At 42.0% G+C, this 27,086-nt stretch overlaps 2 protein-coding genes across 2 annotated transcripts in view; one reads left to right on the top strand and one right to left on the bottom strand.

Annotated features, from left to right (window-relative positions):
- GAS6 (growth arrest specific 6) overlaps positions 1-5,561 on the top strand; it is a 44,735-nt gene extending 39,174 nt beyond the window's left edge. Inside the window, exons 13-15 of the mRNA XM_071744227.1 lie at positions 200-372; positions 1,152-1,380; positions 4,959-5,561. Of these exons, the coding sequence (XP_071600328.1) occupies positions 200-372; positions 1,152-1,380; positions 4,959-5,110 (554 nt within the window). The 3' untranslated portion in view covers positions 5,111-5,561. The remainder of the gene's footprint in view (positions 1-199; positions 373-1,151; positions 1,381-4,958) is intronic.
- Positions 5,562-7,929: 2,368 nt separating this feature from the next.
- The window catches only part of TMEM255B (transmembrane protein 255B), a 72,755-nt gene continuing 53,598 nt past the window's right edge, over positions 7,930-27,086 (bottom strand). Inside the window, exons 5-9 of the mRNA XM_071744256.1 lie at positions 23,530-23,610; positions 19,599-19,684; positions 17,271-17,430; positions 12,546-12,689; positions 7,930-9,764 (exon numbers count right to left, since the gene is read on the bottom strand). Of these exons, the coding sequence (XP_071600357.1) occupies positions 9,597-9,764; positions 12,546-12,689; positions 17,271-17,430; positions 19,599-19,684; positions 23,530-23,610 (639 nt within the window). The 3' untranslated portion in view covers positions 7,930-9,596. The remainder of the gene's footprint in view (positions 9,765-12,545; positions 12,690-17,270; positions 17,431-19,598; positions 19,685-23,529; positions 23,611-27,086) is intronic.

The following is a 27,086-nucleotide window of genomic DNA, read 5'->3' as shown; positions in this document are numbered from 1 at the left end:
AAGTTGACAAGAGAAAACTGATGCCATTTTCTTCTCTGATTTTATGTCAAGGCGCTTTGGAAATTTTTTTTGAGTAAAGGAAATGTATCAGTTCCTCCATGTGTCATCCATCTATCCTCTTCTCCAGGCAGAAATTGCAGTCTACCCATTTGACCTGTTAGTCCAATGTTTCTCATGCTATGCATTTCTTTTTCTGTAGTCCAACCCTCTTCTGGAAATGAAAGCAAGACAAGCTGGGGAATAGAAGTAAATGCTGCAATTCAACCAGCAACAGATACTGGTGTGCTGTTTGCTCTGGTTACAGAAGAAGCATCTGTCCCTTTGTCACTGTCCCTGATTGACTATCACTCCACAAAAAAACTGAAACAACAGGTACAGCATTTTTCTAGAGAAGGCTCCTTGCCATTTCCTGGGAACTGAGAGTCATTCTCAAAAAAGAGTTGTCAGGTTTGCTGCCTGCCTCCTATTTGCACCCACCAGTTCAGAACATGGTCTGAGGCTGAGGTGCTTTGCTGTAGATGTCAGAGGGACCTCTTCACACATGTGGTCTGGGTAAAAGATGGTACTGGTCTGTTGAATGCAGATGTATTTTGTTATGTTTTTATGGCACAGAAGCTGTTTAATGCCAGAAGCAAATAATTTCTGTTCTCTGAGCTCATCAGTAATAGTCCTGAGGTAATCAAGAGGCAGGCTTAGGTATCACTTCAGGTGCTATGAAAGGACACCTATGTTGGAGTGCTGAAGCAACCAGTTTAATGGTATAAAGGACTAGATTCTGGCATTACAGGAGTGTACATCAGGAATGATTTCAACTAAAACCAACTTTTTCAAGCCAACTTTTCATTTCTAGCACAGCAGCTATAGTCTATGTTGTTCCAGTGAAATATAACAACCCCCTGAAGACCCAGTAAGAATTTTTTGTGAGAAGACAATGGTTCTGACCAACAATTAATCCCAATGGTTCCGTTGGGTTTTCATCTATTCAAATGAGCTGAGTACATGATCAGCAATAGTTGTGAGACTAATTCTCTGATGCTCTCCAAAATCTTCGTAAACAAGGCCATAGGGGGGTCATTCTGGTCCTGGATAAGCATGACTAGGTATATGTGACTGCTCACTGCCTCTTTTTTCTTCTTTCCCCTGCTGTCCAGTTCATCATTGTGGCCTTGGAGAACACAGTTGTGTCCCGACTGGCAATAAATCTCTGCGATAAGAAGGAACACTCTGTGGACATCCTCCTCAAGAAAGATTACTTATCCCTGAGAGTAGATGAGATAGCAGGAGAGAGTGAACTGAGCAGCTCTGAGTTAGAGCACAGTCTGTCCATCCTGGAGAGCTCTTTGAAGTCACCAGTGAAGACGTATGTGGGAGGATTGCCAGGTGAGCATCCAGTTTTGTAGCATAAACTACAGACTCCCAACTCACCTTTCTGAGCTGGCAGTCAGGAAAGCCTCCTTCTCTGTTTCTGCTTGAGCAGGCTTTTTCTATAATGCAGGCATTTGATCTTAATGTATGTGAAAGTGTGCTTGACACTTTTTTTTTATGAAATGGTGATGTCCTTCTGAGGACAGCTGAAGTTAAAACTAGAAAGGAGGTTTTGCCTGGTCATCAGTAGGAATGATTTATCTGAAGGATACTTGTAAGCAGGGTCATTTCCTTAAACCTGGTAAAAACCATAGGAGTTGGTTGCAGTGCTTCATTAATGTAATGAACACGTGTGAGCATTCCTTGAGGTGACTATCAGGGCCTCACATTGTTTTGACTGAAGCCCAGTGTGGTGATTCTCCCTGGCTGATGTTCTTTTTAAATGGATCACAGCACTACACAATCAACAGATTTCCTCCCAGAAAAAGAAAGTAAAGGAGCTGCCACCATTTATAGTTTTGCTGGCTTTTCAGCAACAACAGGGCTTCTTGTGGGAGATCACTTTGCTCCTCTGTTCTGAACCTAGAAGATTCTGAACTCTCACCCCATCATGAATTTTGGCAAAGTTTGGGGGGTTTGTTTCCTTTTCTGGATGAACTGGTTTATCAGTCCCTCCTGCTGAGGAATGCAATTAAGGAAACACTTTATGTCTCTGATGCACAGCAATGCATCCTATTGTACTGCCAGCAACTAAACAAAATCTTGCCCTTACTTGCCCAAGCAAGGGAAGGGCAGCAATGCCAGCCTCTTGGTAGGTGCTAAATCAGTCAGGCTGGTGTCTGATGTGCCACATGTGCCAGGACTTGTGGTGTGATTGTTCCCATCATGAACAAAGAGTTTACAGAGTACTTGTGTCAGTGATGTAAATCACTCCTCATCACAGCTTAAAAAGGGAGGCCACACGCTCTGGGATCCTCACACACTATCAGGGACAAGACTGAATCCCCGAATGATGCGTTTTCCAGTGTCAGGTTGAATTGTCTGCAAAGTCTGTTGCAAGAGGAGTCACCTGCTTTCTTTCAATGAGCTCTCAAATGCACAGCAGAAACTTTTACAGCTCAGAAAACAATCCCATTCTGTCATTGCCCTGGCTTCTCTGTGGCTTGCGTAGGATAACCATGCTGGATGAAGCATTTTCAATTAGCCAGAGCTAAGTGTGAGATATCATAGCCATGGCTGCTTACACTCTGCTGGCTTCTGCAGGTTCAACTACTTCTCCCATTTGATCTGTTCTGCTAAGCAATGGGAATATCTGTCTGTGGTGTGCTTTTGCCCTTGAGAGGAGCCCAGTGCTTGAGTCGAGAAACCCTCATCCTTTGCCAAACTAATAAATATTTCAGCACTTGGCTGGATTCATCCCTCTAGGTTAAATAACTATACCAAATGGTCAGATTCAAGAGGGTTTGGATCATTCAAATTTTGAAAGCATTATGTCATTTTTGTTTTTTCCCCGTTTCCATACTCTCTGGAAAAAAAAACAAAGCATAGTGGTCACACGTAACGTCTTTATTCCACTTGCCACAAAGAGTTCTGGGTCAAAATATGTAGTATGTCATACTACGTCCTATGTAGGTCCCATCCTAAGCATAGATAATATTGAAGATGCAGAAATAATATTTTGAGTTTCAAGAGTTGAGAGGCATTTATATAACAGCATTTAATAACAGGCATTTACTATCTTTTCTAGGGCATTGTCAGTTCTGGTAGACCCTGAATAATGTAATTTATGTAATGCATAGGTTTTTTTCCACACCACGTGTATGCCACCACGTAAATAAACCTTTAAACAAATTTTCTGAGTCTTTACAGGATCACTTTTCAGACAGATCCATTACTAGGCATAACAGAAAATCAAATATTTGACCTGATTTGCAATTATAACACAAGGAATTTTTTTTCTATTATTATTTTTTGCAGTCTCTTACAAATCCCTCTGAAAGCCCACGCTGTGTTTCAGTCATCCCTGTGGTACATTTAACAGCCCTCTTGCATGGTTCCTTAGATGAGTTTTCAAGCCACTAAGCCAACACTTCAACTTCTGAGTCAAAATTTATCTTACATTCATGTGATGTTCTACACACAGATGCCACCTTCTCTTAAGCAGACTTCACGAATCAAATTTAGTAAATGGGAAGGGAAAGGGAAACAGTCACAATGATGAGTTTAAGCAACTACAAAGACATGGTCATTTTCAGCCAGGAAGCTGAAAAATTCATAGTATCTCTTTGTGGCTTACAGATCCCATACAAATGTTCTTTCTCTCACTCAGTCCTAGAGTCCTAGACCTGTATTTGACCACATCAGCTTCAACTTGGGCCCCTATGTCTCCAGGAAGAACCCTTTAAATTGCATATAATCTCTGGCCAACAGGACAACCTATTGTTCAGGTTGTCCTTGCTTCAATTTAAAGATAAGGGGTTTGTTTAGCTACTGCAAATTTAAACAATCTTTGAGACGTTCATTGATTTCCATCGCACAACCACCTTGATTTGGTCAGCTTTGGGTTGTAAGTAAACATTAACCCTTTGGGGAAGGGTAGAGGACACAATTCATGTAAATGTTCATGTTCCCAGTGGAGGGCTGTTTATTAAGGTCAGTGTGTATATGATTTTGCAAAAATTAGTAAGTACTCATAGAATCATAGAACAGATAGGGTTGGAAGGGACCTTAAAGATCATCAAGATCCAATCCCTCTGCATGGGCAGGGACACTTTCCACTAGAACAGGTTGCACAAGTCTTCATCCAGCCTGGCTTTAACACTACCAGGGATGGGGCATTAACAACTTCCCTAGGGAAGCTATTCCAGTGTCTTACTACCCTCATGATGAAGAATTTTTTTGGTAACATCTAGCCTAAATCCTCTTTCAGTTTAAAATAAAGTTTGACTTCATAAAGTTGACTAATTTCCTCTAGTCTATTGGGTTGTATTTAGTATCTTCTTTCTTGCTGTTTGTTTTCTGCCTCTGGTAAACTGATGAGAAGTATGTCACCAGTGCATGTCCATTAAAAAAAAAAGTAGTTTTGTTAGTTTTACAGACTCAACTGATGTATTCCAGCAGCTTGATGAATGGCAGCAACCTCCCTGTGCTGATGATGGTAAAGATAAGTCTGGCAAGTGGTAGAGGCTACATATAGGAGGAGCCCTCCTGTCATGAAGTTCTTCAGATAATCTTTTGGTAGAGAGAGAGGGAAAGCTTTAGAGGAAGGAATAACAGAACTCCACCAGTGACTAAACAGATGTCATTAAAGGCCAGCACAGTTTCATCAGGGCTGGAGAACTTGCAGAGACACAGAGCAGCCAAGGAAGGGTTTGGCCCTTCAGAAGGGCTTTTGTGCATGAGAGCAGAGGGTGCTTTCCCCATATCTGGGATTCTGCTCTTGCCTTCTGGTGAGAGGAGCAGCGGGGAGGTAGAAATCCCCAAGTGGAGGAGAGCTTGAATTCACTGAAGTGATGCTCATCTGACTGAACAGAGGTAGGGCAGGTATTTGTTCAAACCAGCCATCAGAGATGCTTTTCTCCCCTTTCACACAGATGTTCCTGTGACTTCCACCCCTGTCACTGCGTCCTACCATGGCTGCATGACCATCAAGCTGAGCAACAAGGCACTGGACTTAGATGAGGCTCTCTACAAACACAGTGACATCACCTCACATTCCTGTCCTCCAGTCGAGGCGGGTCAGTAGGTACCACTGCAATGCGAAAGTTTTATATTCAGAAACTTTCAATGCTTTTCTTTTTTTTTTTTTTTTTCCTTTTTTTTTTTTTTAAAAAAAAAAGATATAAATTATTCAGACCTACCGCACTCTCTTAAACACTGAAGTTATGTAGGAGCTACTGATCCTTATGTCAGATTGATTATTGAAATACTCCTTTGCTTTGAGGTTTAAAGGTTGTAATATATTTGTAAATAGTTCAGAAGACTAATATTAAATAAGCCAAAAGTACAGAATATACGGAAAGTGAATGTTACCTCTAGACTGTGAGAGACAGTTTTATCTGTAATGTGGAAAACCTGGTAATATATGAGCGTGGACTGGAAAAAAAATAATAATTCTGTATTATTTTTTATTACCAAACACTGCTTTCTGATTTGCAAAATACAAGAGAATAAAATATTTACATACAAGTTTTTAATTTACTTGTACTGAAATTATTCTGTATTCTGTTATTTGGAGATAGGGATTCAGGCTATGCCTGATGTGGAGATTTACATTGGTGGATTGGGATTTTTTGTTTGATTGTTTCTGGGTTTTTTGTTTGGACATGGGGGTTTTCAAAATGTGGTTATGTGAGTATTGTGTATCTTCTGGGCTAGGGAGTAAATGGTTGCTGCCATTCATATTCCTAGGGTTTCTCTTTCTGGTACCACAGACAGAGGACTCAGTAGTGACCTTTAGAAAAACTCCTGCTCAAGAGAAAACGGGAAAAAGTTGGGTCAGCAGGAAACAATTAGAAGGAAGCTTCAACTCAGGAAGTTGAAATCCATATGACTTTTGTGTCAATAACTGCTGAAGCAAATGATGAGGTGTCAAGAACTGGGGAATATTATCTGGTGATGACATATTTTTGGTGCTTAATTTTTTAGCTTGACTTACTCACTCAGAGCCTGGTGGGAGCAGAGAGGCTGGAGGCTGTGAGAGTTGGCCAGGCAGAATTGCAGTGTGCTGAGAATATGTGTGGGTGTTTCCTCAGGAGAGGTGGTAGAGCCATAAAGTGCATTCAATTTTTGGGCTATCCTTGTGAAGCTGGAGTGGGGCTTTGCCTACCCTCCTTCCAGGCACTTCAATCTTGCTTGGTTTGGTCTTTGTTTTGCGTCAGATTAATTAACTGAGAAAGATAGGTGGATGCTGCAGTGGAAACCCAAATACCGTTTGGCTAAGGTTACCTTACACTTCAGAGGGTCAAATGGAAAAGGTCTGATTCTACAAGGTCTTCTATAATTTTTTCCTGGTCATTGTACATCATATTTTGCCCAGCCAAATGCAGTGCTGACACCTGTGACAACACATGTGACAAACACGTATGACAACATCTGTGAGCTATAACAGAGGAAAGGATGGAAGAAGGGGAAGACTATCCAAACATGCTTCCTAGTAAGGATCCCTGCTTTATTTAGCAGAGAGGAGGAAGGTGCTCTCTTAGCCATTGGACAGCATGACATCTCTATCATGGGCCACATCAGCCAGCAGTAATGTAGTAGGGCAGAAATGACCTTTATCACTTTACACCAATTTACCATAAAGAAGGACCCAAAAAAAGACACTCAGCTGTGACCAGATGCAAGTTTGACAGGATGATTGCTCACTCGTCAGTAATAACTTATTGGTGGAGTGTGCTTGGACAGGGGCGCCCAGAAGTAGCTCTGTGTTTTTGCTTTTTATTGAGTTAAGGAAACCATGTTATTTCTGAGTGCTTTCTGCTGGAGTGAGACACAAGAATCCTGAAGATACTGTGGCTAATAGCACATCCACACTGTTTTCTGTGTGTTTTTCATGGTTATTTTAGTCCTTTACCAAAATACATCGCTCATCTTTTTTACTTGGAGTAGCTCTAGTGAAAAGAGTACAAACTTGGAAGACACCTACTATTTTTTAAACCAAGTAGATGAAACAAACCCAGGTTTAGTTTATTCTTTTCAAAAGAAGCATGTTAGCAAAATAGTCTAATGTCTGGCATTTTTGTATAATTTCTGTGGTAGTTCCCAAAAATCTACCAAGTGGTATAAATGAATCACAAACACATCTGACCTTTGTGTTAATGTAAGTGGTACTATTTATGCAGTCAGAATTATTCTGGATCCTGGAAACATGAATCTTGTGGTACTCTGCAGTTTTAGACTCAATATTATGTGAAAAAGAAAACAGAATTCTATTTTCTAAGCCAATCTAATTCACAGCAAAACCTTCTCCCAGTCTGTGCACACATGTGCGTGTATGCAGAAATATTTTAAATGGACCACAATGCCTCAAACCCCAAAATTTGGTTGAGAAGGCCAGAGTTTGTAAGTCTGGAGAATCTCAGGAAGTGGGGGTCTTTTATCTCAAGCTGGGATGTTTTTAATACCCTACAACAGTAGCAAGCTGAAGGAAGAGGCAGCTGCTTCTACTTATTATTGAAAAGAGACAAAAGTGAGCATTCCTTCATTCTTTCTCAGTGACTGTGCTTTGACCCAAGAGAAATGTTGATTTAATTTTTGTTCCATTAACAGTCTAGGTGCTCAGCTCAAAGTGAGAGTCTTGGGCTTTGAGTCTCCAAAATGAACCTTGGTAGCCCCCTGGCAGTATTCACAGTAAGTAAAAGAAATAAATATGTAGTTCCACTCATTTCATGATCAGTGTGACTATGCTCTTCACAGCATGCATTTGCACAAGAACGAGGCATTTGGGATTAATTGAATTAATGTTTAAAGGAAAAATAATGGTCTTCTCTCCGACTTCTGTTTCTCTTAACCAGGTTTATATAACTTATAACTCACCTTGTCAAGAATACATGTAAGGCACCTTGTCACCAATATTAACATTTCTGGCCTAGTACTTTGCATCTCAGAATTCCCTTCCAAATGAAACAGAACATGGGTTTCACAGCCCATATAAATTAATCCCTGATCCTATGTGCATTAGTACTGAATGTGCTTTTTATACATAGAGGTACAACACATAAATTAACCAATTCCTTGAAAAGTGGAAAATGTTATGTAAAAGGCTGATCATTCTTTGTTCTATTTTCTGCTGGTCTGATGGTGTCACTTCCTTTCAAGGGAAACTGTCAAGTAGGCTGTTTTTTTAATATTTTCATAATATGAAGCAACTGCTTAAAATGTCAACGAGAAATACTTTCCTTTCCTTGCTTCCTCTGCTCTTTGGCTTTTCAGGAAATTTCTGTAACTTCATTGCTGTCTAGACCGTAGTATCTACAGAGCAAGCAGCACCATCACCCTTCCTGCATGAGCAACGTGCAGTGTAGGGATGCTGCAGTCTGATGGGTTTTCATGCTGGTGCACTCACTCCTGCCCCAAAATATGACAGAAATGCTAAAAGGGATCCCAGCTAATGTGATGGCCAGCGATGGGGCAGGGTGCACATAACAGACAACACTTTGTTCCTGTCAGTGGTACTGCTATGGGTATTGCTTCTTAGCCTTGTCAATGTTTTTGGTTGGGTTTTGGGTTTTTTTTTGTTTGGTTTGGTTTGGTTTTTTGTTTGGGTTTTTTTGGTTAAAGAAATAGGAGGAAAAAATATATATATGAAGGAATTCTGACCCTTCATCCATGCTGTTTCATTTACTGTAAAATGCCTAGATCAGCTCTTGCCCTTTTTTAAAAATAAAAAACTAGGGCTTATGATAAAGTAGTTTTGTTATGGTCCTCTTTTGACTAGAAAAGAATTAATACCAACACTGAAATGCAGTTTAAATACTTGTCTGGAAATTGCATCTTTGGCACACTGACATGATGTTTTACTATCCAAACTGGACTGTCACAAAGTTTGGGTAAAATGGTCCTAAGAAAATTAACTTTTCTGTTTGAAAGTTGAAAGAGAAGAGTATTCAGTGGGGCACTTTTCCCTCTGTTCTTTTGCTTTCCTGTCTTACACGTATACACGGCCTTAGGTACTGTATAAATATACACAGTAAATTTTATTGTAAAATAATTGCCACACTTCTTTTATTGGTATAACACTTCCACAAAAAAAAAAAAAAAAAAGGGTTTTTAAGTAAATACTACAAGCAAGCAAACACCTGAGCTCTTGTTCTTTCAATCAAAACGACTGACTCAGACAACACAGACTAGAAGCCTTCCATAGTGGTTTATGAAAGCAGAACAAGTATCCAGAGTGAAAATCCAGCTTTCTTCATGTCTCTTGCTGAAGAAAATTCATTCTGCAGTGTACCCAGAAGGAAACATCACATGCTTATGGTAGCCAGAAAGCAACACTCATTTGCCTGCAGGCAGACTGGGTGGTAAATGGTCACCCTGCTGGTGTGGTGCCTGCTCTGACGTTTCCAGGGTCCTGCTCTGCTCACCGTGAGATGCAGGTAAAAGCAGAGTGGCTGTAACACATCCTGCAGTGGTTTCCTTGGGAAGTCCAGTGCTTGCACAGCACAGTTTTTCCAGAGGTTTCTTAAAAAGAAAATAAAAGCCTACCAGCTACCTAAAAGAAATTCTTTCTTCTATGGTGCATAGGGCGGAGGCTTTTCTCCAGGCAAGAAGTAAGTCGGTGCATAGAGGGCTGGAGCATTGGGGGGAAGACCATAGCTGGAGCTGGACTGAGATGGAGGCTGAGTTTCATCTGACAAAGAAACATCAGTAGATGATGTTCCGGGAAAATTGCTGGCAGGCTGTATGCAGACAAGGAAAAATACTTTCTTCAGTAAAGGACCACAACCCCATTTGCAGTTCTGCATTGTTCGCTGTGTGTTCTATAATAAGCTCTGTGATTAAATCTCTCACACATTGCAGCACAACTCTTGCCTTCAGTTTTAAGAATCTGCTTAAGTATAGCAATGACAGTGTCTGGTGAAACAAGACAGATTCCACCTGTAACACGAGTCAGTTTTAATGGGCATTGCACATACAGCCAGGCAACAGCAGAACAGGAATTTCTGCAGGAGAAGATGCTCTGGCTTCCTGGGTGAGGCACTGCACCTGACTGGCTGATTAGGTTACATGTAGCTGCTCATTTCCAGGCATCTCTGTGAAATTTAAATTACCACAGATATAATTACTCTCAGCCATAATACTTGCATAGGTGCAAGGTTTTATTCCTGTGCCAAATTCAGACACCTCTTAAGAGAAATTTTACAAGTAGGCATGTGTCTCCCTGTAGGTCTTTCTCTTTGGCTGTCTCAGCTACAATAAGGCTGAAAGAGGCACAGAAAATAGAGCTTAGGAAGAAGCCTATGTTCAGGAAAAATCAGAGTTTGTTAAAACAAAGAATGCATGTAGGGACTAATGTTCTGGATAAACCCCTACTACTACTCTAAACCAAATTTTGCCATTGATTTGAAGAGGATTTCACTCCTCCCCTCATATGCCAACACATCCCAGTCAAACTGTAGCCACTGTTTCCATCTGGCTGGCTTCTGTAATGAGTTCTCTGGTTTCTGCTGTTACCCCACCACTCCCTGCACAGCTAGCAATCCACCTGACTAGCTACCAAAACTAGTTGTGACTGACCTGTACCTGTAAGGGATGAATAATTTTGTTAGTAAATAAAAAAAAAAAAAAATGCTGGTTACACCCTTGTCAAAATCTATTTCTCTTATTACCTTTTTTTCTTGTCTTTTTTTATTTTTTTTTTGTCTGATTTCTGCTGTAAACACGGAAGCACAAGGTGAACTGAGGAGCGTTCACCACTGTATCACTTTTTAAAAGACTTTTTTTGCCTCTCCAGCAAGCAGTTATTCAGTTTGTTCAGTGACATACTGGCTTCAGTAGAGGAATAGGAATGAATCTGCTCAATGGTGGGAGCCACAGGTGAACTCAGGTTCATAATAGGGCTTCAGTCCATGCACATGGGGTAGGCACTTAGGCTTGGCATGTTGTGTGCCAGAATAATCCAGGGTGGGATATGTTCCCAGTTGGAAGAAATATGCTTTTCCTCTGGTTAAGATGAGAGTTCAAACTAGAGTTATTAGTTGGTAATTGATTGCTAACTGCTTTACTTCATTAACTAGCATCAGTTAGCTTTTGTCTTTCCCCAGCTCTTAGCTGAAGAAGGTTTTGCTCCTTTTGTGGTATTGAACCACCATGCATGTGACCCTGCCCCAAAACAGGGGGCAGGTGCAGGGTAATAATCCATGGGTGGCTCTGTCCATATACTCAGAAGAATAGACCACCTCATGCAGGGTCTCCTACACAGTGGACAGCTGGAGTTCCATTCAGCTGCCCACATGTAAACATCCAGCCCTTTTAGGATGCTGCAGGATATCCCAGGCATCCACACAGATGTGACACAGGGACTACAGGATCTGGAACTCCCAGAGTAGCAGCAGGTGCCTGGTGACTGCTTGATCCCCTTATGCACTGCATGCATGCCAGCAGCCTCTTTGTTTAGCCAAATGAATCCCACCCCCAGAGTCTGTAAGTTGCCCTATGAACAAGATGAAGAGGGTCTGTGAAGGCTTGAATCCAGCTATCTACACAGCTCTACACAGCTTGGGGCACTTAGATGGGTCATGAAGACCTCCAGCCCCATGGATTCAGCCCACAACTCTCAAGTAATGGAGGAGGATGATGGCTAAATTGGTTGTTCCTAACTGGTTGTTCTCATATTTGTAACTGTTAGTAAGTTTGTTATGGTCTTTTAAGTCATATATTGATGCAGAAATCAATTCTGTCCAAACTACAACATAATGAGCTTATACACACTGAGAGGTGGTTTCCTTTTTTTTTTGTTCCCTCTGTTTTTTTTTCCACAAAATGTATTAAGTCCTTTCCCTTTTGGAGCCCAGTGCTTCTCACTAGCCTTGGGAACAGATGGGGACAGCTCTGAATGTTATGATGTGTAAAAACACTTCCTCTTTCTGGCTTATCTTGCCACCTAGTAGCTTTGCTGTGGAAACCAAAACTGTGTGATTAGAAGTTATCACTTACATCATCTACAGTCTTTTCCATATCACTCATTTTCACAGACCTCTTATTTCTTCCCCTATATTGTCTCCTTTCCATTGAATGAGTCCTAATCTCCTGATCTCCATAATAAGGTAAGTAAGGTGGACTAAGGTGTGTAAACTTTTCTGCCAAATCCTGCATGTATCAGGTGCTTGCTCCAGCTTCCCCAGTGCCTCTGTTGTTGCTTTATCTTAATCAACGTGGAGACCGTGTTCACCTTCATCACTACTGCAGCTCTAATTCCACATTGGGATTCCTGGTCAGCAGATGGAGTCCAAAGGACAACCAAAGAAAATAAGCCCAGACTATTTAGGCAAGAAAAATAGGCCCAGAAAATAGGCAAGGCCCAGACTAAGTCATCCCAGAGGTGAGTTTGTGAGTTGGGATCCAATTTCTTTACCTCTTTTCAAACCCTCAGAAGCCAAGATTTACCACCCCAGAGTTTGTACTGTGTAGTAGGTTATTCTTTTCTGATGGAGTCAGAATGGTGACATTTTGTACTGTACCTGAAGAGGCAATGGGTAGGCTGGGTATGTAGAAATAGTTGCTGCAGAAGGACAGAACCCAGCGTAGGTCAGGATCTGCTGAGCAGGATTGTACAGGATCTGAGGAGGAGGTGCAGCACTGAAAGCAATTTGGGACAGAGGTACCTGTTGAGCACAGAAGACAAAAATATATCAGGCCAGTGCAGTGAGGGCTGGGCCTTAACACAAGCAACTAGGCAATTAAAAAACTTTCTGCTTTTCAACACAATACCAGTACTACAAAAAAAAAAAAAACCAAAACAAAAAAACAACAACAACAAAAAAAAATGAGGAGCAGACAAGATGAGACAGAGGGTGTATCTGGAGTCAATTTTCTGACTAGAAATATACAGCTATTTTAATCTACTTCCCTTGGAAAAAGACTGCTGGTGCTTCCCTAGCACCAGTTACAGAAGCACTGGCAGAATTCCAGCCCTGAGACACCCTGAGGAGCACAGCACAAGCTCTGACTGCCTCATCCACTCAAACACCAGGCACCCAGTCCTTCACAATTTGCTGTAGACTCTTCCCAACAGCAACTGCTTGATGCTTTTATGTCTTCTCTCTCCGCTTTCCTACACAGATCTACAAAGATCTCCCTTTTCAGACCACTTGTTCTTCTTTCCCAGCTCCCTCTCACTTACTAAATGGAGTTTGCTGCCAGCTGCCCAGTAGCACCCCCCATGTGCAGGTCTCATTCTGACTCCATAAAATCCTTCACTGTATCCTCTGCTTTATTGGCATGTCTCTCAGCTGCAATGTGAGATGAGGTTTGGAGAAAGAAGTCATAGCTCATATTGAACCCGATCATACAACTGGGGAAGACACGAAAAAGAAAAAAAAAAAAAAAAAAAAAGGCAACAACAAAAGCTAAAGGTAAATGTGAAAGGGGACCTGTGCTAAACCCTAAAACCTTGTGCTATATAAACAGGACAAGGACAAATAAGGACACCAAAATTCTGTGAAATATTTTCATGTTTCTCTGCTTTGTGGAGTGAGACAGATCCCGTGGTTTCTTTTCTCTTCTTTGTTTTTATTAGCAGATTCCTCTTCATGAGAGCAGGAAATCTTGTTTTTAACAAAATATTAAAATATTGTGGCTGCCAGACAAATGCTGAGAGCATCAGCCAGGATTTTTTTTTTTTTTTTTTTTTTTTTTTTTTTTTTTTTTTTTTTGGCACTTTCTTTCAGATATATCAGTGAGAGGCATAACCCAGTGTATCCTCTGGAGATAGTGCAAGATCCCTCTGTGATTGAGAAAGAGGTTAACAAACACATTAATTGTGTTTGTACATGGAAAATATCATCTAGGTCACTATGTACCATATGAGGTTACCTGAAAATACCTCCTTTCTACTTGCCCAGCTGGGTGGATGTCAGGGGTCAGAAATGGAGAGACATTGACCTTTAGGCAGGAGTAGCCAGAAGCAGCTAATAAGCTTCACTCAGATCCACAGGTTTGGGGCCAGGAACATGGCCCATATCAGCTGGGGCTGGAGCATTCCCTTCTTTGAAAGAAGGAGACCCTGGCAACCAGATTCTTCTGTCTGTGGACATAAATGTGTTTTGCCCAAGTCAAAACACAAGTGCCTCTTCTGCTTCTGTCACCAGCCTTCTGCTGCGGGTCCTTTTGGGTGCTGCTCTCCTCCCAGGAACCTCTCAATGTTTTCTGGTGTTCTCTCCACCCCTAGTAGCCACACTGTCCACTTGCCAAGGACAAGCATCACAGCAGTCCTACAAGTCAGGATAGGGGAATCATCCACCCCAAACCACCGATCAAAGCACCTTATTATCAGGCTATCCAGTTTAAGCCTGGAGTCAAAAACAACTTGCAGGTATTTAGGCAGGTTAGATGCTTCTATCAAGTTTTCCAGTAATTACATCATTAAATAAAATACAAAGGTAGGTGGAGACATCTTAACTTGAAATACCACCTAAGACAAAGAGATAAGGAGGTGTTAACTGGCCAAGGAGCCTGACAGTGCCATGCAGGCAACTTGAAAGGCTGTGAATAGAGAGTCTGCCTGGACATTTCTGTCCAGGTGCTGGGCTTTGTGGCTGCAGAGCAAGGCAGGTCACATGCACAGACCTGCCAAAGCCTTTATTTCTGAGCTGTGACTACTTCTAGTATCAGACTGCACCTTTAGTGCTAAGACATCAATGCATTGGCAAGTAGTTCAGTTCTCAGTGGTTCGTTTTGTTTCCCCTTTCAGAGCAGGGTGGGAGAGGAGGAGATAAAGGAATGATATTTAATCTGTTCATATTCCCTTGCAGACAGCAAGAAGGAGACTAAGTAGAAAAAAAACCAAAAAACAAAAAACCAAAAGGACATTAACCTCCTCCCCCCTATTCCTCCCCGCCAGGACCAGCTGTAGTTCTGATTAACGCAACCCTGAACTCAGGGCAGGCAGATTCTTTGGCAAGGTGTGTTAGGAAAACATCTACAAGTCATCAGATGAATACCAGGGCAGAGGAAGGAGTTTGTAGATCAACTCTTAGTATCAGCAAGTTAAATTTTTCATGCATTTTTTTACCTCTGTCTTCTGTAAGATATAATCAGGAGTTTTTACCATCTTGGATACTCAAGTACCTGCTTCTCATTACATTATATCTTAACCTGCTTTTTGTTAACAATGACTTTAAGACAACTGCATAGCTGGCATCCTGTACCCAAGCACACAGCAGATTGGCAAAGGAGGGATATGGGCACAACCACTGCAGCTCCCAGCATCTCCCAGAGGACAGCCCCATCGGTGACACAGGGGCCACTGAGAGCTGACACCACACGATGAGCACACAAAATGTTTCCCACTGAACCTGCAGAGCCCTCTGGCAGGCAACAAAACCACAGGGAGTGTGCCAGGGTCTGCAGGGAATTTGTCACAAGAAAGGAAACCCGCGACAACTGAAAAAAAATTTTTTTTTTTTTTTTCCTGCCTAGGAAACGCAATGGGTTTAGAGGCAGGGGCACTGTTTTGCAGACTCTCCCCTTTCTAACATGTTTGGGCTGCCAGCATTCCCCAAGAGATAAGCAGGATGGTGTTTGTTTGACTGCCCAGCCTAGCCCTGTGTTTTCTGGAAGTCAAGCTCAGAGCAATGCCCTGTGGTGTTTCAGTGAGCTTTGCAGCTCTCCCAGCAAAATGCCAGTGAGCATTTCTGTGGGAAGGTGACATCCTGAAAGAAAGAAAGAAAGAAAAATGTTCTCCCACACATTTTTTATTATTTTTATAAAGGCTTTTTATTATGGTTTTTCTTAATTCAGTCCCATGGCCTTTTCTCTCCCTCTTACGCTTGTTGTTTTCCTGGCCCCCATCTTTGCCCAAGACTTACTCCTTTTGTAATAAAAGCAAGGAGCAGATGAGGAGACCAGCTCTGGTAAATCATTCAAAAGGACCCTGAAAAAGCACAGGCAGGAGCAAGGAGCAGGCATTGCATTTTGGATTGCAGTGTTATTAACACTTCCAAAAGCATCGCTCCTGTGCTGAGGCAACAGAAACAAACTCATCTTTCCCTTAAGACAGTGAGGGGCATTTTTCTGCTTTTTTTCTGCTGCAGAGGAGACATTAAACAGCTTATTCGATTAGGTTTTTAGCTGAAGTCCCAACAGACTCACCCCAGCCCAGGCTGGGGGGAAGCTGCAGACCCACTGCTGCTCTGCAAGGCTTTGCACCATCCCATCAGAGGACTCAGAGTCTGCCTCCCAGCAAGGCAACGCAGAGGTGTGCCTGGGATGGAGCTCAGCCTGCTATGAAGCATCAACACACTCCTCTTCTACCATTTCTCCTCTCACAGGGAGGGGATGAATCAAACTGGGAAAGCTGCTTCCACTCCCTCCCATCAGGCAGTCACACCTCTTTCCTGACTGGCTGTAATTTGTTATCAATTCCTTGCAAGAGTTCCCTCATGTAAAGGACAGCTCAGCTGCACATTTCCTTCATGTGAAAGCTCAGGGTGCTGTTTGCCTTAAGCCACAGAGAGGAATAATTTCAGAAAACATTTTGCAACTCTTAATAAAGGTGAATTTCAAACTGATATGGTCCTGCTCTGCCACGTGGTTTTAACCCAACATAGGTTGTAGAAGCCTGCACATTCTGGCTATGGGATGCTGCATGGTCAGAGCAGGGCCTGGATCATCTCCAGTCAGACTGGGTCCTTGGCTCACTGGCCACCAGCTCAGAGCAATCTCTCCACTGGTGTACATCTGACCTGCCTCTCTTACTTTCTCCTCCCTGCTCCATCCTTCTCTTCTTTCCTTTTGCCTGTCTTTTTATTAAGTTTTCTCCTCTGGAATAGTTCATTCTTGGAAAAAGAACTACTGAAGGGTAATTAGTCACACCTAGAACTTGAGTTTTATGTGCTAGCTACAAATTAGCATCCTCAAACTGTGTGCTGGCCCACATGGTCAATGCTGAATTAGAAGGGGAAAAAAAGATGTCATTGAATGAATTGCCAGCATCTGTGCACACAGATGCCTGTTTTTTCCCTTCCATCCCTGTATTTGACCAGGCTTGACCTACTTAGCTGTGAGCAGCTGGCAACAGCTTAGCTTAAAGATATGACTCCAGACTCCCAGATCACACAGGAAACATGTTTAAAGTGCCTCCTTAGTACATCTGTACATTTGCAAGACCTCCATGGCTTTAACACATTTGATAATGTCAACAAGCACAGAAGTCCTCACATAAGGCAGAAGACTGTGAGCCTTACCATGTCTTTAAATGCCCCAAGAATGGCTGCTGTAATAATCCCCAGGAACAACCCGATGATGTTGAGGACTGTGGAGGACCACAGCAGCCTGTACAGGTGAACCACATCCTGGCAGCTGCTCACACCAAGAAATTCATAGTAGCTGGAGGACTGCTCTGAACTGAAAGGGAATGCAGACAACGTCAATGTGGTGGGAAAGGTTCTGCACATAATCCAGACCACCAGAGGATCTGCATCCCTCCTACTTATTGTCCTCTTTGGCAAAGTCCTCATCCGTGCTCCCACCAAACCCTGCTGAGATAGATTGGAGAAAGCTTTTTGGTAGACAAAAATTGGCTCTATTAATGGCAGCATTAAACATACAGTCCCACTAATAACAACCCTACTTTGGCTGATCAGTGTTGTGCACCAGAAGGGACTCTTTTATATTTTTTTTTTTTGCTAATGGTCTCTGAACACAGGCATACAGATGACACAGAGGATACAGATGCTGCCCTTGCCCTTCCCAGCTATAGCATGCTGCTGAGTTTTGGGGTTTTTTTTCCCAACTTACCTGGATATCTGTTGGTATCTCTGAAACTGGGAAAATCAAGTTGATTAAGCATTAATTCAACAACAGGAAGTGAGATTTTTCCAAGCTGTCTGAATTTGTTTATGGTGTCTGCAGTTCCAAATTACCAGATGCAACAGAGTACAGTAAAAAGATGTGCCTTTACACGATGGATTGTACTATCCAGAAATCTTTCATTGTTCCTATTTCTACACTGAACTGATTATTGTAAACAAGGCATGTTGTGAAATTAATCTTCATTGTCTTGCCAGAAGTCAGAAATATCCTACTGCAAAATTTAAAACCATAGCTTCCTGCCATTCTTTCCAACACCTGTCTTATTGCTAGACTACTAATGTGCTCTGAGAGCAGCTATTTGAGTTGGAAAGATCTTTTAAATGCCAAGTCTGTTTTTGCAGTTAGGAAATTGCCATCAGATTATGATGGAAATCAGAAGTGAACTATTTGTGCTCACTCTTCTGTTCCTCCGTCCCCAGTGCATGGGGCAGCAATGGAGAAAGTGGCTGTGGAAAGGCCTGCAGAGGAAGGGAGAAGCATGGAGAAACCATTTCTGGGAAGAATTAATCCAAGCACAGTAATTACTGGAAATGTTCAATCATTTGTTGTGAGGCATGGTTCTGCCACTGTGGAACTGTTACTCTTCAGTCCATTTTGGGCCCTACCATAAGTCCAGGTGCTGGTTAACTAAGCAAACCTGTAGTTTAGCTTCCATGAGGCTGAGAAAGTCTGATTTATGATCCTGCTTGCCTGTCAGGCTATTGCATGGATGACATCAAGTCACTTTGTGTGACTATGTCTCCTCCTACTTCTTGCTAGCCATCCTATGAACTGGAATTGCCAAGGAAGAAAGATGAGAAATACACAGAGAAAAAAAAAAAAGAGACTGTGGGTGAACTGTTGAGGGTTGCAGAGGTTGCATGGGAAGGAATACAAGATGATACTGAGGTGCACAGAGGGTGTCTCAGGCAGAAGGTCTGTTCTGGGGTGTTCTCAATATGTGGCAAGACATGATGTTGCTTGCAGTTGAAATGTCTGTGTGCCAGGTGGTCAGTCAGTTGTGCAAGTTCATTTCATCTGTCTCCCATATCATAAACCCTTGGACTTTGCTGTTGCTCCTTTTTTATTCCTGTTAAATGGCTGCCTGGCAAGCCTGTGCTAATCAGATGATCTTCAGAAGCATAGCCAGACATTTCCTCTCATGTAACATCTCATACTTTAGTAATGATGAAATTAAAAGGACAGCTTCAGAAAATGTTCACCAGATCTCTTGTATCTCTCCTATGGTAATTCAGTGAGATTCCATGCCTACAGAAATTGTTGCTAACCAAATTGCTCTTCACATGCCTATAACATGATCTCTGCTCACAGGTGCCTGTGTTCCTATTAATTTTGTTTCCCCCAGTTGGTAGGAAAAAAAAAAAAAAAAAAAGGATTCATTAAATCTAAAGGGAAAATTGTGTTGCAAAATCAAAAGTCAGTCTTGACAGTACTGTGACTGACTGTTCAATTTTGATCACACGGCACAAAGTTATGGACATAGTCAAAGAAAAAAACCCGAAATAATGCCAACGGTAATATGCAACCCCTAAGCTCTTCCCTGCCAGCATCAGGACTTCAGCCACAGAGGAACTGGATTTCTCAACATGCAAGCCTTTCGTGCTGCTTCTCCAGGCCTAAGTGCAACCTTCCCCTCAACATTTAAGAGGAGAGACAACCAAGGATTTATTGAAGGCCATTGACTGCAGATGGGTACTTACTTCTCACAGTTGTACAGGTCACAGCAATAGCATGTGTTACTCTTTACTTTCAGCTGGCACTTGCTGTTTAAGGTGTAACATGTCACCTGCCAAAATAAGAAGAGACTGAGTGTTATTCTTAGTGTTTGTTGTGTGATTCATCCTACTGACCACAAAGAAGCAGCTCCTGTTTCATTACCCACTGTGCAGAAATAATCCTGAGATTCCAAAATTCATGAGTGCATGGCTGAAGCTGCATGTCCCTCACTTGGGACATCAGCCCCTGAATCTTGCTGCATTTGCACAATGGAGCCCAGAGCCCCCAGCAATGATTCACAGCCAGGGCTGCCAGAGTTTTCCAGCACTTTGCTGCACTGCCTTGTGCCATTCTGCTGAGACTCAGGATCTGCAGGTGCCATCCCTGTGATGCAGAGAGCCTGGGTCTTGAGAGAGATATCACTGCAAGCTACTGAAGTGGGTAAGAATACCATTCCATTGCAGTGAGGAAATTTATCTGAATAGCTTCCAATAAATGGGAGCTCTCTCCTTCAGCACCCCTCTGAAGAAGGAAATAATTAGGAACAACAACAAGAAGAACAATTTTCAAACTCACACACACAAAAAAAATTCTCAGAAATTATCCAAGCACTCCAGTAAATAAGTGCCCTTCACCTGCAAGCTCTTGAGCAGAACACTGAAAAGATTTATTTGTGTATGCAGGAATTGCACAGATGGACAAATGTTAGAACAATAAAAGTAGGCACACCTTGGCCATTCTCCATCCAGAAAAGAAATCATTTTAATAACATTACTGACTCCTTAAGTGTGGTAAGCATTAATCACTTCTACTTGGCATTACAGAGAAATTGAAATGTTTTATATGTATGGCTTCTTTTTCCTGAGATTTTTAGCTTATTGACTTTAAAATCCAGGGGAGCTGTCAGGCTTTAAAAGCTAGAAGGTCAGAAAATATATTCTACAGTTTTCCTTGTGATAGAAAAAATGTACTGCAACTACTGAGAAGTATTTTGTTCACAAAATGTAAATTAAGTGTATTGTTGAATGGAAAAACCCTCCTAATGAAAGTAGAAGGAGCATGCTTAGGAATACTTATTCTTAGGCTTTTGAAAAGCTTCTGTCAGACAGTTCTGCTTAGCAATGAACAACTTGTTAGTCTGTGGAACAGTCTCCACAGGAGATGTTAAACCTGATGTTTCTCAGCTCTTGAATTCTGGACCTGTGCATCATTTTTAGTGTGAAAACTTTCACTGTTATTGAGTCTGTAGTTCTCATGTGGCTGTTCCCAGCAAAAAAGAAAGCCTTAAACACACAGACAGCACCAGAAAACATTAATCTTGCAGCTAGTCTCAGATTTGCCACATTTGTCCTTAGCAGGATTTGCTTGAGCAGTGAAAGTTGAGTGACAAGGTCAAGGTTAAAATGATGCCTTGAGATGGCTTTGGTGCCCAGAAAAGGATGTATCTGTGGTTAGGGTCTCATACAAATCAACATTTCTAACCCAAAATGGAAGTTAGTTTATAATAGGACAGTCTCAGTCTAGGTTGCAATCTGGAAATGGAGCTCACAGCTTGATACACGCCCGTCTGACTTGTCGCAGGAATATCTCACCCTGGGATAGGATCTCATTTCATCAGCCTTGTTCTGTTGTGTCTGAACTTATTGGAATTTCTCACAAGGGCTTTGTTGGACTGACAGTCAGCCCCAGCTGCCCTCATTCTGAGCTGCAATTTACTGCAGAAGAAAAGTGCACGACTGCCCACGACTGCGTCGGCTTAATCAAGATCCAACTAAGAAGTGAGTGAAATGTCACACCTGGCTGCTTTTCAAACCAGTTGGAAAACTGATCCTGGAACAGAGTGTGCCAATGCATCTCCTACCACAGCCATTTTATTGGGATGAATGAGTGCTTTTGCACCGAGTGGAACTTAAAGACTTTGGTTTTGACCCCCTGTATGCAGTTGAAATGGCCCAGGACCTGGAGCTAAAATACTATTTTCCCATTACACATGAATGATTGGGATTGGTGGCTTTGTTAAAACGGAGGGGGCTGCTAAAAAGGTGGTTTGTTGGGATGCATGGCTTTGGGTACCACTTCTACTAGGAAATAAGAGTAGTTTTCCCCTCTCCAAGCATCAATATGGCCAGTTTGCCCTTTTATACTGTAGAAGGTAGAAGTACAAAAGAGGGAGATCAGCAAGATCTGTTTCCAGCTGCTTCTAGGCTAAAAGGCATATTATATTATGGCCAAGGGAGTTACTGCACTTTTCTATACTTATCACTACATTTTTTAAAAATGCAAAGACACTCCTTTTTAGGAGAACTCTGAATAAACCAAAATAAGCAAATTACAGTGTTGGTGTGAGCAAGGATGGTGAAAACAGGCCATTTGTGAGTATTCTGAATGTCAAGGCCTATTATTTCATTTCAGTGACCAGACATTTAGCTTTTTCACAATCTGGCTGTTTGCTCCTGTCTATCTCCTCATCACCATTTGAAGAGATGTTCTCACCTCCTGGTAACTGCAAGAAAATCAAATTCTTTCTGCTTTAAGCAAAGAGAAGAACTGAGCTGGAGACAACTCACAGGCTGGAGATGGCAATCAAAAGGAAACTTGCACTCAGTAAACAATCTGCTTTCCTAGTTATGTGTTTGCCTGGCATGCAGAGCATGTCTCCTGCTCACTAGCTGGCTAACTTTGGAAAAACAAAAGCCAAGTTCAAATGCCACAGATCATTAACTCTGATTTTGTGCATGTTGACTTTTGATCAGTCATTCAGTCAAAAATGTTATTACAAACTAACTAAACTTTAGAAAGATAAAGGGGTTTTGCCAGAACAGAGCAAAAGGAACACTGGGTGGTCCAACTTTAGACATTCCCAGAATCTGCAGAGCTGGGGAAACCTATCTGGCCAAAAGCCTGAGGTTGGGGTCACCTGGGGGAGTTGTGGTCAGTGTGATGTCAGCTACATGGTTATGACAGAAATCAGAAGCATTTTTCAGGTCATGTGTCTGTGTCTCAGTGTACATACACACTTTAGAAGAGGACAGAGTGAAACATACAGGAAAAGGTGCTGCCACAGATCATAAGCTGGTCTAGACAGGTGTCTAGGCAAGGAGGTCAATGAAATATTTTTGTTATACATTTTCTGGAACCAACAATAAGGTTCCCAAGCAGCAATATAGGAGTATTAGCTGCTTAACCTGTGAAGCTGTCTAGAACTATTAATGGTAATAGTCCCCATACATCTTTTCCTAGCCATGGGAAGAACAGTGATGAAGGACATCTGGATTTTTGTAAGTTGTACCACAGTTTAGATGTTCCCAGTCCTGCTCTATTTGTTTTTCTTTTCACTCCTACCAATTTACCACAATAATCACATGAAAAATAGGAAAAAACCCTAAATCTGGACTTCTCAAGAAGCTAGCCACTTGGGTATGGGCACTTTTCCAGCTACATTCATGTCACTGAGATAATAAAAAAAATTGCATTCAAACCGCTGACGTTCTTGGCCTGTGCTGGATAAAAACAGAGAAGTTTTGAAGTCTTCTGGACAATGCAAATAGATTAATTTAGATATTTCCTATTCCACTGGAAGTCTACAAAAAGCTCCTTAGAGAAAGATGCCAAGGTGACAAATAAATTCCAGACAGCTATTATACAGTATAGATGGACTAGGAATCATTCCAGTCCCAGAGTAATAGAAACATTGGATAAAAACACTGATGATGACTCAAAACCTCAGTGGTTGTAATGATCTGCAGTCATCAGAGGCTTGGACAAGCAGTAAGTCACTCATGAGAGAAAAAACAGTAGGATTTCTATCAGTCCATGACCTACATGCCCAGACATGTTCACAAACGCCTTCCTCCCTTCTCCCTGGCCCCTCAAAGCACAGCAGAAATGAACACAGGATGAGGCCAGTTTGTTTACCTCTGTCTGGTAGGCATCATAGAGGAATCCTATTCCACTTGAATAAAACTGGCACCTTTTGTTATACAAAGGCCTGGGTTCCTGTAAAGAGAAAAAAAAACAATAAAATACTCAGTCTGGAAGAAGTGTGAAGGCCCCACGTCCCTGTGCCAGATGCTTAGAGCTCTGTGGGGGCTAAAACCAATGCAGATGCTTGGGTAAGCTGCTCACACACCCCTGGCTTGCCTTTCCTTCCAGAATGGATCTCCTCAGGATTACCTTTTTCTTCCTCACTCTGCCACAAAGCTATGTGAGTATAATTTATTTTTCTCTGTACCAGTCACCTCTATTATGAAGACATCATCCAGCATTTAACCATCCCCTAACTTGATGCTAAATAGTACTGTTCTGTGTGAATGGTCCAGTCACTCTTTTTCATGGTGCATTTTCTTACCTGACACAATTATTTTGCTCTTTGTCTTCAAGGCATGGGACTTCCTTTTTAAAGAATTTCAACAATGTCCACGGTGAAAACAAAGTAAAATAGCTAATACTTTAAGCATTCCATTTACTACACACACACTTCAAACTCCAAAAATAAAAGAAAAATGAAGAAATGAAGACACAAAGGGGAAGTAATGTGAACTGTTTGTTTTTGCCTTATTTTCCATTTACAGTTATTGCAAAAGATGCATTCACTGCTCATATTTCATACTGTGCTTGTAACAGTTCCCACAAACTGATATAAAGGAAGAACTCAATGAAATTACCTTGGCCAGATGTGTGTTTCTGAGCTTAGCAAATGGCCACTCTGCAGGCTAGGGGGGTGCATAGCTCCATCAGTTTCAGGATTAGAACATATTTGCCTAGGGAGGATTTGACAGCTAAAGAGTCCTCTGTGATCCCAAAGCAAAGCGTGGGAATGACTAATGTTGCAAAAAAAACCCCTCTTTTTCAACTTCTCTAGTCCTGATCCATGCCTTAAAAATCACTTTAGTGCTCCCCAACATGGTGAGTCAAACCCCTTTCAAGAGAGAAGATGGAAACCCACTGTCATCCACTCCTTCTATGATAATTTACAACTTAAGTTGTTGCCAAAAATCTGTGCTGATCAACTTTCATTGCACTTTAAAGCATTATGACCCATTCAGGAATAACCCAGAAACTTCAGAAAGATCTGAACTATTTAAGATCACTTCTGAATCTTTTATGCTTTTTGGATAATGAGGTGTGAACTGGGTAAATCTGCTGACCCAAAAGGCATGATCAGTTAAAAAGCAGAGCAAGGCAGGAACGCAGACAGGTCAGTAAATAAAGCTCATCCATCAGCTTGTTTGCCTTCTGATTACTCTGGAAAATCCAAGGAAGTTTGGAGACCAACTGCCAAGGGTTAGGGAAAGGTTAGATTTCTGCATTCAAAAATATTTGCTTGTATTACACAAGTATAAGAAAAAAATTTTCAGTAACTTTTTCTTTAGAGGAAAAGCAAATACCACACAAACAGCATGTCATGTCTTGAACAAGAACAACATTCTTCCATAGGTTTTGGAAAACATTAGCCTTCAGCAGTAACTTCCAGGGACAGATCTGGTTGGGAGGACTAACAGGACTGTAGCATCTCTGCTAGCACAGCAAGGATAGTATCAGCCTGAGGTTGTGCTGCCTTCTTTCATAGAGTATCTTACTCTGACTGTGATTTCATCTGTTGCATGAAGATGAAATGAGAGAGAAGGGGAGTGAGCAGTAGAAATGGTCTTTTTCTGCCATAAAGAGCAAATCCCTGACAAACGTCTGTCTATCATATTCACAACAATAACAAGTTTCAGACTCATCCTGAAAGATTCTGGAAGGATGTGATGGTCAGCTGCACGGAGCCCAAGTGGTTTTTCCCAAAACTGCTGGTGAGGAGACATGTCTTGGGAAGCCTTGCACTGATAATGAGATGGTGAAGCTCAGAATCTGGAAAGAAGAAAGCATGAAGAAAGTAGGGTTTCAACCCCAGACTTCAGGAAAGAAGACTATGGCCTATTCAGTCATCTGCTTGCAAGAAACCCATGGGATACAGTTCTGAAAAGCAGTGGCATCTAGGAAAGATGGTTCTAAATATCAGAACAGTTCTTCCCAACTAGCAGTAAATCAGGCAAAGACAGCAGGAGGCCTGTGTGGGTGAACAAGGAGTTCCCTAATACAATTCAGACATAAAAAGGAAGTGTACAAGAAGTGCAACCACGCTACTGAATGAAGCAGGGAACCTATTGACAAAAGGCCAAGACATCCCATACCTTTTTTGCCTTGGTCTTCAATGGAGACCAGTGGGAAAATCTGGGGCAAGAAAGAGCTGTGAAGGATCAGGTTAGGGAATGTTTAAAGAGATCAGAGATAAATGGGAATTAATTGGATGCACCCATGACTAATGAGGATGCTCAGTGATGCCCATGGAAAGCAGTTCTCAGTTATCTTTGAAACGTCATGGTGTTCTGGGAAGACTTCTGAGGACCTGAAGAAAACAGATGGCCCTCCCATCTTCAAGAATGGCAAGAAAGAGAAGCCAAAGAACTACACAGTGGTGGGAAGGCAACGGAGCAAATAATCTTGGAGAATAATCCCATGCACCAGCCATCCCATAAACCCAGTCACCATGCTGGTGGCTGACCAGCTGGAAAGCAGATTTACAGGGAAGGACCTGAGGGGCATGGTGGGGAGTAGGTTGAACATAAGCCAGCAATGTGCTCATGTGACAAAAAAGGCCAGCAGTATCCTTGGAAAAGCATGACCAGCAGGTCCCAGAAAGCTGATACATCCTCTCTACTCAGCACTAGTGAGAGATATCTGGAGTTCTGGGCTTCCCAGTATGAAAGAGATACGAACATACTACAGTGAATGAAGAAAAGGTCCATGTAGATACACAACAGACTACAGCATCTGTCATGAGGGAAGCAGCTGAGAGCTGGGACTGTGCAGCCTAGACAAGAAGAGACTCAGATGTACCTTATCAGTGTGGATCTATACATGCCGGGGGGAGTAAAGAAGACAGGGCCAGACTCTTCTCAGTGGTGCCCAAGAAAAGGACAAGAGGCCATAGGCACAAGATGATGTAAAGGAAATCCCATTCAAATGTAAGAAGAAACTTTTTTTACTCTATGGGTAATTAAACACTGGAACAGCCATCCCGAAGTGGTTGTGGAGTCTCTATACTTGTAGGTGCCCAGCCCCAACTGGACTCAGTTCTGAGCAACATGCTCTAGCTGACATTGCTCTCAGGAGAGGGGGTTGGATTAAACACCCTCCAAAGGTGCAGCCCAGCCTCAGCAACTCCGTGATTTTGTGCAGAGGGTCAGAGCCTACCTCTTGATATGAACACTAATAAGTTCTCTCAAAGTATCACAGGTTGTTAATTTAGCAAATATGCCTTAACACCTGGACACAGGTGCTCCCTGACCTTATCTTCAAGGCATGAATACTCTTACTATATGTTGCTGATGAGTGACATCACTGTCACACAAGGAGGCTGTGTCTGGCCCAGGAGGCTAAGATCCTCCCCTCAAACACTTCTCTGTCTTCTTAAAGGCAGTGAGAGA

Source organism: Heliangelus exortis, chromosome 1, assembly GCF_036169615.1.
Source record: "Heliangelus exortis chromosome 1, bHelExo1.hap1, whole genome shotgun sequence".
Classification (NCBI taxonomy): domain Eukaryota; kingdom Metazoa; phylum Chordata; class Aves; order Apodiformes; family Trochilidae; genus Heliangelus; species Heliangelus exortis.
This window is presented reverse-complemented; position numbering and strand designations above follow the sequence as displayed.